The sequence below is a fragment of the Arachis ipaensis genome, chromosome B02 (genome assembly GCF_000816755.2).
Source record: "Arachis ipaensis cultivar K30076 chromosome B02, Araip1.1, whole genome shotgun sequence".
Taxonomy (NCBI): Eukaryota; Viridiplantae; Streptophyta; class Magnoliopsida; order Fabales; family Fabaceae; genus Arachis; species Arachis ipaensis.
The window spans coordinates 66,076,940-66,092,569 of record NC_029786.2 but is presented as its reverse complement, the minus strand read 5'-3'; the positions used below and the strand labels follow the sequence as shown (position 1 = coordinate 66,092,569).

General features: G+C 36.3%; 2 protein-coding genes across 2 annotated transcripts; both read left to right on the top strand.

Moving 5' to 3' along the window:
• On the top strand, window positions 5,790–6,979 carry LOC107628372 (probable LRR receptor-like serine/threonine-protein kinase RFK1). The gene is made up of 6 exons (XM_021116941.1): window positions 5,790–5,851; window positions 6,239–6,325; window positions 6,417–6,488; window positions 6,576–6,647; window positions 6,743–6,814; window positions 6,904–6,979. The coding sequence occupies exons 1-6, from the start codon at window positions 5,790–5,792 to the stop codon at window positions 6,977–6,979; spliced, it is 441 nt and encodes a 146-aa protein (XP_020972600.1).
• Window positions 7,075–8,233, top strand: LOC110269240. The gene is made up of 4 exons (XM_021116940.1): window positions 7,075–7,142; window positions 7,524–7,581; window positions 7,666–7,732; window positions 7,825–8,233. Exons 1-4 carry the CDS (start codon window positions 7,075–7,077, stop codon window positions 8,130–8,132), a joined length of 501 nt encoding a protein of 166 aa, XP_020972599.1. The 3' UTR covers window positions 8,133–8,233.

The following is a 15,630-nucleotide window of genomic DNA, read 5'->3' as shown; positions in this document are numbered from 1 at the left end:
GGTTTCGGCCAAGAGGAGTATAGAGGGGTGTGTTGTGTGAATTTGATGAAGAATGGAGGGTTTTATATAGGGAAGGGAGGGGGGTTAAGGTTCGGCCATATGGGTGGGTTTGGGTGGGAAATTGGTTTTGAATTTTGAAGGTAGGTGGAGTTTGTGAGGTAGGTTTATGGGGAAGAGTGGATGGATGTGAGTGGTAAAGAGGTGATGAGGAAGAGAGTTTGAGGTGATTGGTGAAGGGTCTTTGGGGAAGAGTGTTTATGGGGTTGTGTAAAAGAGAGTGGTGAGAAGAAGTGATTAGAAGTAGGTGGGGATCCTGTGGGGTCCACAGATCCTGAGTGGATCCTGTGGGGTCCACAGATCCTGAGGTGTTCAAGGAATTACATCCCTGCACCCATTAGGCATGTAAAAATGCCTTTGTACCCAACTCTGGGCGTTCAACGCCAGGTTGGTGGCCATTTTGGGCGTTCAGCGCCCATTTGTGTGCCATTTCTGGCGTTGAACGCCAAAACCATGCCTGTTCTGGCGTTCAGCGCCCAGAAACTGCCCATTTTGGGTGTTCAGCGCCAGAACCATGCTCTGTTCTGGCGCTGAACGCCAGACAGATGCTCCTCCAAGTGATCCTTTTACTTTTACTCAGCTGGCCCACTTGTGACTCCAAATTTCTAATGGAAGACCTTGTTTCATTCATGAAACTCACAGTGGCCTTAGATAGATCAGAGACTAAGTTTACCAAATTAGAGGTATTTTGTTCAGAATTCTCTGTCTGTTGCTGAGTGGATGATGGAAAAAGCTTGCTATTGCTAAACCTGTTTCTTCCACCATTATTAAAGCCTTGTTGAGGCTTTTGATCCTTCCATGAGAAATTTGGATGATTTCTCCATGATGAGTTATAGGTGTTTCCATAAGGTTCACCTAAATGATTCACCTCTGCTATTGCAGGGTTCTCAGGATCACATTTGAGGAGGAAAGTACTTGGCTAAGAAAGCCGTGACCAGCTTATCCCAAGAGTTCAGGCTGTCTTTGGGTTGAGAATCCAATCCTCCTTTCATTATTATTATTTTCGGCTGCCATCTCCTCTTCCTGTTCGAAAATTTCTGAAAGGTTATCTCTGGATTGTTATATTTTAGCTTCTCTTAATTTCCTTTTTAGAGTCCTTTCAGGTTCTGGATCTGCTTCCACAAGAATGTTCTTATCCTTACTCCTGCTCATATGACAAAGAAGAAGGCACAGAAAAATAATAATAATAATAGAGATCCTTTATACCACAGTATAGGGATCCCTGTGTGAGTAGAAGAAGAGGGGGAGATAAAGAATGTAATATAATGGAAGAAACACAACTGTGAGGATGGCAGAGATGTGAGATGAGATGTTAGGATATGAATGAATAAATAGAATAAGATGGGGGAGGGATAATTTAGTGATTTTTGAAAATAGTTTTTGAAAAATGTTAGTAATTTTCGAAAATTAAGATTTAAAAATTAAAAATTAAAATAATTAATAAATTAAAAGAAATTTTGAAAAAGGGAGAAGATATTTTCGAAAATTAGAGAGAGAGAGTTAGTTAGGTTGTTTTGAAAAAGTTAAGAAACAAACAAAAAGTTAGTTAGTTAGTTGAAACAAATTTTGAAAACCAATTTTTGAAAAGATAAGAAGTTGGGAAGTTAGAGAAGATATTTTGAAATCAAATTTTGAAAAAGATTTGATTTTTGAAAAAGATTTGATTTTTAAAATCACAATTAATGACTTGATTCACAAGAAATCACAAAATATGATTCTAGAACTTAAAGTTTGAATCTTTCTTAACAAGTAAGTAACAAACTTGAAATTTTTGAATCAAAACATTAATTGTTTATGTTATTTTCGAAAATTTGGTATAAAAATAAGAAAAAGATTTTTTTGAAAAATATTTTTTTTGAAATTTTTGAAAATAACTAAGAATTTTGAAAAAGATTTGATTTTTGAAAAAGATTTTGAAAAAGATAAGATTTTCAAATTGAAAATTTGATTTGACTCATGCGAAACAACTTGATTTTAAAAATTTTTGAAAAAGTCAATTCAAATTTTCGAATTTGATGAGAGAAAAAGGGAAAGATATTTTTTTGATTTTTGAATTTTTATGATGCAAGAGAAAAACACTAAAAAAATGCAATGCATGAAATTTTTAGATCAAAACAATGAATGCGTGCAAGAATGCTATGAATGTCAAGATGAACACCAAGAACACTATGAAGATTATGATGAACATCAAGAACACATTTTTGAAAAATTTTTTATGCAAAGAAAACATGTAAGACACCAAACTTAGAAATCTTTCATGTTTAGACTCTAAGAATTCAAGAATGCATATGATAAACATGAAAAGACACAAAACAAAAAATCATCAAGATCAAACAAGAAGACTTACCAAGAACAACTTGAAGATCATGAAGAACACTATGAATGCATGATATTTTCGAATAAATGCAAGATGCATATGCAATTGACACCAAACTTATAACATGACTCAAGACTCAAACAAGAAACATGAAATATTTTTTATTTTTGTGATTTTCTAAATTTTTTTGGATTTTTATTTTATATTTTTCGAAAAATTATTTTGAAAAAGAAAAATAAGGATTCTAAAATTTTTAATATGAATTCCAGGAATCTTGCATTCTTAGTCTAAAGCTTCAGTCCAGGAATTAGACGTGGCTTACTAGCCAGCCAAGCTTTCAATGAAAGCTTCGGTCCAAAACACTAGACATGGCCAATGGCCAGCCAAGCTTCAGCATGCAACATAAGAGAATATACTGCTCATTACTTATCGAAGTAACTTGCCTCTATGTTGATGGTTTGGAAGCCTCAGTCCAAAAGAATTAGACATGGCTTTATAGCCAGCCAGGCTTCACATGCTTCATGAAACACTAGAATTAATTCTTAAAAATTTTGAATAAATTTTTGAAAACATTTTTTATATTTTTTCGAAAACAGATGAGAAATTTTTAGAAATATTTTTGAAAAATTTTTGAAAATAAAATAAAAAGAAAATTACCTAATCTGAGCAACAAGATGAACCGTCAGTTGTCCAAACTCAAACAATCCCCGGCAACGGCGCCAAAAACTTGGTATACGAAATTGCTACTCAGGTTGTGAATTGTTGTTCGAAATTGATTCCCTGGCAATGGCACCAAAAACGGATACACAGGACCATGGTCTAAACATATCTTCACAACTTCGCATAACTAACCAGCAAGTGCACTGGGTCGTCAAAAAGACTAGTAAAAGGTCCTATTTATAATAAACTAGTCATTAGGGATTACATGAGTAAGTAATTGATGCATAAATCCACTTCCTGGGCCCACTTGGTGTGTGTCTGGGCTGAGCTTGAGTGTTGCATGTGCAGAGGCCATTTGTGGAGTTGAACGCCAGCTTTTGTGCCAGTTTGGGCGTTCAACTCTGGTTTTGGCTCCTTTTCTGGCGCTGGACGCCAGATTTGGGTAGAAAGCTGGCGTTGAACGCCAGTTTACGTCGTCTATTCTTGGCCAAAGTATGGACTATTATATATTGCTGGAAAGCCCTGGATGTCTACTTTCCAACGCAATTGGAAGCGCGCCATTTCAAGTTCTGTAGCTCCAGAAAATCCATTTTGAGTGCAGGGAGGTCAGAATCCAACAGCATCAGCAGTCCTTCTTCAACTTCTGAATCTGATTTCTGCTCAAGTCCCTCAATTTCAGCCAGAAAATACCTGAAATCATAGAAAAACACACAAACTCATAGTAAAGTCCAGAAATGTGAATTTAACATAAAAACTAATGAAAACATCCCTAAAAGTAACTAGATTCTACTAAAAACATTTTAAAAACAATGCCAAAAAGCGTATAAATTATCCGCTCATCAGTTAACTTCCACGTTAACTTGGTTAACGTGGGAGCTAACATAAGAAGTGAGAGTTGTCGACAACGTTAGTGACATTCAACATCGTCACTAACGTTGGAAGCAACCACACAACCCCAAGGAGCCACGTTAACTTCTACGTTAACTTAGTTAACGTGGAAGCTAACGATGAGGAATGAATGATGAGCCAACGTTAGTTACAGTCAACATTGTCACTAACGTTGGGATGGCTAAGAATGGCCACGTTAGAAGCCACGTTAACCTAGTAAACGTGGACTCTAACGTGAGATCTAGGGGCACATTGGAACGTTAGTGACAATGTTGAGTGTCACTAACGTTCTCAAAGGTTGGCAAGGCCACGTTAGAAGCCACGTTAACCTAGTTAACGTGGGCTCTAACGTGAGGCAAAGGGGTACATTGGAACGTTAGTGAAAATGTTAAGTGTCACTAACGTTCTCGAACTTATACTTTCACTAAATGTTAACACCCCGAACGCCCTGAGCTAAAGTCTCTGCCCACTTAGCACTTTCTCTCTGCAAGTAAAGCGAAGCCCAAATGAAGAAAAGAACTACTTCAAACTCAAGATCCAAAGGCCCAAGACTTGAAGAGCAAACTAGAAGCTGAGAAGAGTAGTATATATAGGAGTAGCTTTGAATTGTTAAGGAGTTCTGGAGGCTGGAAAAGAGAACTACTCTCTGTATTTTACTTTCTCTGTAATTTCTAGTTCTATGATGTATTCTCCATCTTTATTTTCATTTTCTAGAGCTATGAACAACTAAACCCCTTTCATTGGGTTAGGGAGCTCTGTTGTAATTTGTTGGATCAATACTAATTTTCATTATGACGACAAATTCGGTACACTTGCCGAAGGGAGATTTGTTGAGAGACAAGTTTTTCCCGCATCACGTGTACAGTGCGTGTACGCGCCCATAAACGCGAAGCAACTATGAGAAATTTGATATCATTTCGAAGCCCCAGATGTTAGCTTTCCAACGCAACTAGAACCGCCTCATTTGAACCTCTGTAGCTCAAGTTATGGTCGATTGAGTGCGAAGAGGTCAGACTTGACAGCTTTGCGGTTCCTTCATTTCTTCATGAGTTCTCCCACTTTGCATGCTTCTCTCCTCACTTCTTCCATCCAATACTTGCCTTATGAACCTGAAATCACTCAACAAACACATCAAGGCATCGAATGGAATTAAAGTGAATTGAATTTAGCTATTTTAAGGCCTAAAAAACATGTTTTCACATTTCAGCACAAATCAAGGGGGAATTGCAAAACCATACTATTTCATTGAATAAATGTGGAAAAAGGTGATAAAATCCCCCAAATTAAGCGCAAGATAAACCACAAAATTGGAGTTTATCACTCACCAACCCTCATTTTACCCCAAATTTACCAACCCACATCTCTGCTGCTGGCGTCACGATTGCGCCACCGTCACTCTGTTTGCTCGCGCCGCCATCGCGCTCTATTGTTGCCGTGCCGCTATCGCTCCTCTTGCTCGTGCCGCCTATCACTCTGCTGCTACTGTGCCGCCGTCGCTCCTTCTCTCTATTGCCGCCCTCGCTCCTCCTACTTTGGTCCTTCTCCGCTCTCTCTCAATTGATGGATGCATTGTTGGAATTTCAGCAATCGCCATTACCGTTCATCTCCCTTCTGATCTTTCCCTCTACTTTTCTTTTTCTCAAATACCAAAAGGTTACTTCTTACTTTGCTCTAATCATAGCTCTCTTTTATTCTTTCTTTATTTCAGTTTCAAATTTTCTTTTTCTTCTTTTGTGTTTCCGACTTCTCCATCGGTTCCTGAGTTGAGAGCTCAATTCAATTCAATTCACCTCCGAAGTCATGTACGAGGTTCCTATTTGATTGTTTAGCGAATTTATTATTTTTGCATCGGTTTTGCTTCAGTTTCATGACGAAGCTGTATTTGGTGTCTCAGGATGGAAATGTAGAGTTGTGCTTCTATTGTGCCTGGTTTTTTGGTGGATAGAAAATTGGTAGATTTTATCCAAGACAGAGACATTTTATGTGTTTCTTCTCTGAACAAGTTTGTGTTTCTGGTTTCTTTGTATTTCTATCCTGAGACTGTTATCAAATGTGGCTTAAGTTTTTATGTGTGCTTGGCTACATTTTCTACAAAAATCTTATCAGCATTTTATGCATCCTCAGTCTGAACACTGAGCATTGTCTCTATGCTTTAGAACCCTTAAGCGCCTTAGTCTACCTGGAGCACTCCCACCTCAACTGGTCAAGCTACCTTTTCTTCAAGTGATGTATGAGCATCTTAACTTCTTTGCTTTGTTCCTTTTATATTCTTTCTAAATGTTCTATGCTTCTTTATTTTCATTTTTTTACTGATAGTTTTCCTTCTATCAACAGAGATTTTAGATACAATTGTTTAAATGGCACAATTCCAAAGGAATTGGCTTCAATGAATTTAACTTCCATGTGAGTCACTTTGAACTACTGAATCTCTGAACAAAATTTGTCATTATATTATTCTTATATTTGATTACATATTTCATATAACATGATGCAGCTCTCTTCTTGTGAATCACTTGTCAGGGGAAATTCCAAAACATCTAGGAAATATTACTACTCTCACATACCTGTATGTTTTGAGCTTTTAAGTCTATTCATTCATATAGTGTGCCTTTTTCAATATACACTGAAATGGTAGTTTTGAAACATTAATTAGGATGCTGGAAGCAAACAATTTTTCTGCAGTTGTTCCACCTGAACTTGGGAAGCTGATCAACTTGCAGACCTTGTAAGACCTTTGTTCCATTTGTACTTTTTAATGATATGATTTGTCTTGATTTTAATTATTTCTTAAAATATGTTTCTGAAATATTACCATTGAAGGGTACTGTCATCAAATCAGTTGACCGGGAACTTACCATCGGCACTTGCTGGGCTGCAAAATTTAACCGACTTGTGAGCTTTTCTGTTGTTTCTTCTCATCAGAACTCAAATTCTAATGATACTGTCATACTGATGTTTGCCATTGTTTTGTAACAATGCAGTAGGATAAGTAGTAACAACTTTACAGGAACCATACCTGATTTCATAAAGAACTGGAAATTTCTCCAAAGACTATGAGATTCTAATTCCTTTCCTTGCTAATATATTCACAATATTAAATATTTGTATTGTTCTAATTCTATATTCTTATCAATGTAAATTAATTAAGAGAAATGCATGGAAGTGGACTAGAAGGACCGATTCCATTGAGTATATCTCTATTGAAGAACTTACTTCAGTTGTGAGTATAACTATCTTTCTATATTCGTTTGATTCTTATCACTTTTCAATTTCGGATGGTGTGATTTTGATATGATTTCCAGATTTCTGGTTTTGTTTTTTTTTTTTTTTGGAAAACTAATTTAGTTTAAATGTTTAATTGAGTAGGAAATGGAAACAGTTTTTTGTTATTTTCGATGATGATTTTGTAATTTCATTTGAATTTGATATGTGACAGTGGTTCAACAGTTGTGGCTTATGGGAAGTTATTGGGTGAATTGAGAAAGCATGGGAAATGGAAATAGGCAAGGGAGGAGGAAGAAGAGGAGTTTGAAGAACATGATGTTGTGCCTGTGCTCAGGGGAGCAGTTGAGGAGAGAAGGAAGCATGGATGAGATAGCAGTTCCTTCGTCATCGGATTCTCTGGAGCATTTGGCTTGTTAAGAATCCTAATTTACAAGGTAGAGACATTGATTAGTTATTGGGATTTTTCATATTGAGCTGAGAAATTGGGATAGGCTAAAAAATTATTTCTCATGGTGCAGGTATATGTGGATGGAACAACTACCATGTCTACTCATGAAAGGAAAGCTAGCATTAGAGAATTCTATGGTATTTGTTCCTCTATTTTGTTCTATGATAAGTTGTTTTGCATCTTTGTGTCAGTTAATTTAGCTAATTTGTTGAGTTTTTATATTGATCAGTGGTAATTTATCCGTCTTTGTTACAACTTCAAAAAGGGGTTACAGATTCAGAGGATAAGAAACAGAAGGTTATTTGTATGGAGAGGTATCGAAAAAGAGACAATGAGGATCATCAACAACATTCTGATATAGACACTGAAAGAGAAGAAGAATGTGGAATATGCATAGAAGTGAATAGTAAGATTGTGTTGCCTAACTGCATCCATGCTATGTGCCTGAAATGTTACCGTGAATGGTACTCACTCTTTCTTGGTTGCTATTGCATCATGATTCTTTGTACTTCTCCATCAATATATTTTTGGAGTTGAATGTTATTTGGCAGTGTTTAGGGTGCTTTCATGCTTAGTTGTTGATTAGCACTAGAATATTGTTATGAGAAAGAAGGCAATGAAGGGCAATATTGACTACAATATTGGTGCTTAAGTTGTTTGCAATATATTCTTACACGATTCATCAAAAACATTGTCTTCAATTTTAGATATCCATTATCATCATCCGATTGAAATTTGGTTCGATACATGATAATATATCTACTTAGTGTTTTGGGTCTTTACATTGATCATTCTTTTGCAATAGTAATGGTTCATCATTGGATGCAATAGCAGATACTGACTGATGTAGTTAGTGGTACTTAGTGGATTGCAATTTAAATGAATATAAGTCTTAGTTTAGTTATTTATTTGTTCTTGATTCTTTATATTAGAGGATTATTTATTATTTTGATAAGTTTGTAAATTTATTATCTAATATTTAAAAGTTTTATATTTAAAAGTTTATTTACATTAATTGTTTACTATTTTTTAAATAGAAAAAAATAATTAAAACATATAACTATTAAAATCGACGGTAGAGTTGTCACTTTTTAAGTTTAAAATAGACAAAAAAAACAAAATATAGACACAGAATTTGTCGGTATCTAAATAATTAAATCGACGGCAATTGTGTCGATTTTATTAAATCAAATATCGACGGCAACGTCGTCGATTTTATTAAGCATATTATAGATGAAAATGTTGTCAATTTTATTGACTCAAATATCGACGAAAATGGCATCGATTTTATATAATAATATCGACAGCAACGTTGTTGATTTTAATAAGTTAAAATTTCCAAACTCATATTATAGATAGAAACGCTGTCGATTTTATTAAATTATTATCGACGGCTTGGCAAGCCGTCAATTTTATTAGAATTTTGAAAAATTGACAAGCTTAATAGCGACCACCTCCGCCGTCCATTTTGCCGTCAAATTTTAATATTATTGACGGTTTAGCTGTCGATTTGGCCATCGATTTTAACGATGTTTCTTGTAGTGAAGTATTGGGAAGCTAGCATGACTATTGTTGCTTAATTCCATTTGAATTTGTTTAATTGAAGTTTTTATCTAGGACATTTTTCTGAAATTTTTGAAATCATAAAAACCTTGAAGAAGCAAATGCAATTAAGGCAAGAAAAGAAAAAGGGAAAGAATGAGAAAGCTGAAGGTTCTGAGTACCAATGACAATTCATTGGTTAAGTACTTGTGGTGTTTACGTATCAAGCAAAAAGCTTGAAAACAAAACACTTAGAGTCAAGGCTAGGCTCAAGTGCAAAGCACTCCCTCAAAGCTCAAGGCTCTGAGCATCAATGATTAAAGAGAAAAGAAAAGAAATAAAATGAGTTAAAAGAGTCCTCTAATTAAATGCTTGTGGTGCTTATGTATCAAGTGGTAATACTTGAAAACAAAGAATTTAGAGTCGTAGCTTTGCTTTTAACTCATGGTGCAAAGCACCCAAAAAGCTAAGCCAAGAAAGAAATGAAAAGCGTGTTTCAAGGAAGAAATAGAAAGAAAAGATTTCATAAAGTGAGCTAGATAGAAGCATCAATTATTTGAATTTCTTTTGTGATTGTTGCATGCATAGAAAACTAGCTAACCATGAACATTACACTGCTATTCTTCTTACCTCGGATTGTTAAACCTTATTGCATGATTCTCTTCTTGCTTGGGGACAAGCAATATTTAAGTTTGGTGTTGTGATGCCAGGGCATCATGGCTTGTTTTTCTAAGATTTGTCACCTTTAATTTTAACTTATCATGCTTAATTATTGAGTATTTTTGTGCTTAAATCATATATTACTTTTAATTCTTTGATTTGGTTTGAATTTGTAGAAATTGGTGGAAAAGGAAGGAAAAAGCACAAAACAAGCATAAAAGAAGGAAGGAGCTTAAAAGGTGAAGCAGAGAAAAGAAGAAGCAGAGGGAAGACCCACGTGGGCACTAACATAGACCAAAGGAGAAAAAGCCAAGTTAGTGGCAAAGTTAATGCCACTAACATGGGAGAAGGGAGCAAGATGGGACGTTAATGGTGAAGTTAACACCATTAACGTGAGCAAGGCAAAGGAAGACCCACGTTAATGGCCACGTTAATGCCACTAACGTGAGCCCTTAACATAGAGAATGAAGCAGCATGGGAATTTAGTGGTGATGTTAACACCACTAACTTGAGCAAAGAAAGGAAGGCCTACATTAGTGGCCACGTTAGTGCCACTAACGTAGGCACTAACTGGGGCAACATCTCACCTGGCAGCCTGACCATGTCTTCTTCAAACAAGAATAACTTGAGCCACAAAGATCCAAATGATATGATTCCAGTGGCATTGGAAAGTAGGAATTCAGAGCTTTCTAAGAATATATGGAACTACATGGTGGACACTAAATTTCAGGGAGAAAAACTGCCCCGAAAGTGCAAAGATGAACATGGTATCAACTTGTAGTAAGGCCAGCTGACCTCTTCACCTTCCAAGAAGTGTAACTCGAGATTTAGAGATCCAAATGATGCGCTTCTAATAGAAATGGAAAGTAGACATTCAGAGCTTTTCAACAATATATAATAGTATGGGGTGGACATTAAGTTTAAGCTTCAGAACCTGGCATTATTAACCCCCTTAACGTTGACGTTAGTGGCCACGTTAGTGCCACTAACGCCAGCGACAATGCCAACAACCCTATCCCCTTCAACGGAGCATAACTTGAGTTACAGAGAACCAATTGAGGTGATTTCAGTTGCGTTAGAAAGATGACATTCAGAACCTTTCAATGATATATAATAGTCTATAGTGGGCATGAAATTGGAGCACAAACAATAGGCATCTTTAAGCCCAAAAACACCAATTGGGTAGCAAGTGTAATGTTAATGCCACTAACTTCAGCACTAAAGCCACACTTGTAGCGTTAGTGTGGCTAACGGTAGCACTAACGCTAGGACTTGGACCTCAATTTGATTCACTTATCTCTCAAGTCCACTTCAAAGTTCAAGCAAGCAAGCCCACAATTCTCAACCAATGAAGGCCACAAGAAGCATCTAGAATAGGAATTTTCATTTAAATGTAATTTGCTTTTAATTTCATTTTATTTTATAATTTAGGAAAGCCTTGACAAAGGCCTTAGTTTCATAGAAAGAGGAGCACTTATTCTGCAGAGAGGGGTCTTCGGACTCCCTCATCCATACTTCTCCTCCATTTCTTTTTTACTTTGTAAATAATTTTAGTTATGAATTACTAACTCTTTCCATTAGAAAAGAGAGCTCTATTGTTTTTCAATGGATCATTAATAGTTTTCATTCTTCTTCTTCTTTCTTTTCTCTTGATTTGCTTGAAAGCTTTCGATCTTTATCCTATTGAGCAATTATCTCGGAAGAGAAATTGCTCATACTTGGATTTCCTTTGAACCTTGGAAGAGGAATGAGTAAATCATTCTAGAAATGCTTTTTCACATCGGATTAGGTTGGGGGTTTGATGGATATAGTGACATGTAATCCTACCAATACTTTGATCTATGAAAGTGTGTGGTATAATCAGTAACCAAACTTCATCTCTTCCCATGAGCAATTAGATCAAGGAATTGGGCAATTGTTCAAGCTTAGAGAGATTGGATTGCCAAGGAATTGGGATTCAATCACCTAAGATTGCCAAGAGATCAATGAATGCATTGATTGAGGAAGAGATGAAGATGAACTTGATCCGAAGAATTCAATATCTCTCTATCCCAATGCTTTTCTTTTCTTTTACTTCTAGCTATTTACTTTCTTGTACTTTTTTTTCTTGTATTTTACTTTCCCGTACTTTACTTTTCTTGCTCTTTTATTTTCCAGCACTTTACTTTTCATGCTATTTACTTTCTTGCACTTTATAGCTTCTCTTTTCTTTTATGCAATTTACATTTCCTGTTGATTACTATCTCAATTATGCTTGTCTAACTAGAATAATCAATCAACTATTGCTTGCTTAATCCATTAATCTCTGTGGGATTTGACCTCACTCTTGTGAGTTTTTACTTGACAACAATTCGGTATACATGCCGAAGGAAATTTTCTTGAGAGACAAGATTTTGTGCATCAGACTCGTAAAAAAACTCATGTAGAGAAAGGGACATACCCAATCTCATTGGGATGAAGAACGACAATACATCATTGAAGAGAATCAAACATATATTGAAATAGAAACAGTAATATTATTAATCCATAGGAATCAGCAGAGCTCCTAACCTTAACCTAGGATGTTTAGTTGCTCATAATTTACAGAAAAAACTTAGATGTAAAGTATGATACACGTTCCTGATTGATTGATAGACCTAAGTGATCTCCCCTTTATATAGGAGATGCTAACCCTAAAAGATGTTAATTTAAAATTAAAAAGTACAAAGATAAACTAAACTAAGCAAAAGAGTGCGAAAATCCACTTTGGGCCCACTTTGGTCTTGTGCTCGTCTTAAGTGGTGCACGAATTCCCACACTTCGTACAACTGAACCAGCAAGTGCAATGGGTCATCCAAGTAATACCTGAGCGAGTCAGGGTCGATCCCACGAGGATTGTGGTTTGAAGAAAGCTATGGTTATCTTGTAGATCTTAGTCAGGCAGATAGAAGAAGTAGATATATTATTTAAAGTGTATAAAATTGGAATAAGATGGAATTACGATATTTGACTATAACCAGTGATAAGAAGATGGTTAAGGATTGGAGATGCTTTGTTCTTCTGGATAACTCTGGTTTTACTATCTTCTTCAACTGTGACTGATTTCTTCTATGGCAGGCTGTATGTGATCAACGTCGGTTGAGAGGTCGCCAATGCTCCTCCAGATCTGAACCCCAGGGTTAGTGTGGATCTATTCTGATCGAGGGTGAAGCTCCTGCAGTCCATTCTCCTTAATGATCCTACTCAAAATGCCATAGACAAGGTCGAATCTTCTGGATCAAAGGATGCTGTACCTTTGGATTCTAGTCTCTACCAAAAAAACTCTAATCTCCCCATACCTCGACTGAACTGATATTTCGAGAAGTGTCCAAGGAAGTTGTAGATTAGCCATCTAAGAGATGTATAATCAAGCTAGTGGTTCATCATTGTCCGATGAAAGACGCACTCTGAACCCATGTAGAATGAGATAACCTTGTTCCAATTCAACGCATTCTTAATGATGAAGAACGAAGATACATCTTAGAATCGAGAATCAAACACGGATTGAAAAGAAACAGTAATACTTTTATTGATCTATAAAACTCAGCAGAGCTCCTCCCCTCAATCTAGGAGGTTTAGAAACTCATATTGATAGAAGATACAATATGAAAAATGTGTAAAGTGTCTAAGAGATCTGAATAGTGTCAAAATTCTCAAATAAATACAAGACAAATGACTAAGGATTACATAAGAAGGGTAAAACAGTCTTTTAGTGCCAAAATCCACTTCTGGGGCCCACTTGGTGAGTGTTAGGGATGAGCTTTGATGAGATCTACGTGCTAGGAGGCCTCTAGGGTGTTAAACACTGGCTAGGGGGTCCTTTATGGGCGTTGGTCACTGGTCTCTTCTCCTTTGGGCGCTGGATGCCAGAATAGGGCAGGAGGCTGGCGTTGAACGCTAGTTTTGGGCCTTCAATTCTGAAGCAAAGAATAGACTATTATACATTTCTGGAAATCTCTAGATGTCAGCTTTTATAGCCGTTGAGAACGCTCTATTTGGACTTCTGTAGCCCTAGAAAAGCTCTTTTGAATGCAAGGAGGTCAGATCTGGATAGCATCTGCAGTGCTTTCTCTGTCTCTGAATTAGACTTTTGCTAACTTTTGCTCCAGCTCCTCAATTTCATCCAGAAAAATACCTGAAATTGCATAAAAATACACAAACTCAAAGTTGAATCTAAAAATGTGAATTTAACACTAAAACCTATGAAAATATAATAAAAACTAAACAAAACATGATAAAAACTATATGAAAATGATGCCAAAAAGCGTATAAAATATCGGCTCATCACTAAGCCTGGCATCCAACTTGGAGAACTGGTGTTGAACGCCAGTTGGGGGGTGGACTCGTGCTCCCTTGGTCCCTTAGTGGCATTGAACGCCAGCTTTGGGCGTTCAACGCTAGGCATGCTCCCTTTGGGGCGTTGAACTCCAGATGTGGGCATTCAATGCCAGTTATGGACAATGATCTGGAAGAGAACTATAGACTATCATATATTGCTAGAAATTTCTGAAAGTTAGCTTTCCTACGCCATTGAAAGCGCATCAATAGGACCACTGTAGCTCAAAATATACTCGTTGGAGTGCATGGAGGTCAGGACTTGATAGCATCTGCTATCCTTTCTTCAGCTTTAAGCAAGACTTTGCCAACCTTGCTGATTTTTCCCAGATATCACCTAAAATCACAGGAAAAACACAAAAACTGAAAGTAGCATCAAAAATTGAATTTTTCACTAAAACTTACAAAAACATACTAAAATTAATAAAATTTAACTAAAAACCATATGAAAATAAAATGAAAAAGCGTATAGGAAATCCACTTATCAAGTGAGTTGAAGAATTGTTTCATGAAGTTTCAGTGAGTGAAGTGATAGTAACAATGGGATTAATTCTTATTGATGTGATCATCTATGGGGTTTCAGTGCTCATTTGGCCTGCAATTGAAAGTCTTAAGACTTAGGACTTCCATCCGGATTATATTATAGATGTCTCTTTATAAATTTTCACCTTGAAGACAGCTTCTCCCTTTTCTTTCTTGTTGTGGTAGTTATTTTCTTTTCATATTTTTTTGGGGGTATTTGCACTTGGCTTTGACTCTAAATGTTCATCTCAAGACAGCTTTTTAAGATGAGTTTTCAATCGACACTCTTGAACCAGTTGGTTCAAGGTATCAGGTGCGCACCCCTCAGATTTACTTGCTTAAACCTCTCTCCTTGACATAGCAATACCACAAGCACTTAACTAGAAAATTCTTTTGAGTTTTATTTCTTTTTTTATCCTTCCAAGTCATTGGTGCTTAGAGCCTTGGGCCTTTCTCTTGTTCTTTGTTTTTTTTTTCTTCTTTTTGTCTTTTCTTACTATTTTAAGGCTCTATAGATTTTGAGGTTGTCCATAATATTTCTCTAAACTTCATTCCCCTGTCTTTGAGCTCCCCATGCAGGTTTTTACAAACATGCAACCCACTATATAATCATACTAGCAGACTTCCACTTTTTTTAATCTTACTTGCCCCAAAATTAAAAAATTTTCTTCAACTTTTCCATTCAAAAGCTATTTGTTACACGTTTAAGGATATTGGGTACAAGTAATTTCAAAAAGTAAGGTGATGTGAGGAGGAATAGAATCATGATTATAAACTAAAAATAGATATAAGATATGAGGAATTAAAGATCAAAGACAAAGTTATCTCCCTCTTGTATCTTCTTTTATTCTTCTAGGCTATGTTCCACGTAGCCTCCAACACCAAACTTAGAGTAGTTGCTTGTCCTCAAGCAACAAAGAAAAAACTTGGGTGGTGAAATTATGTTGAATGATCATGA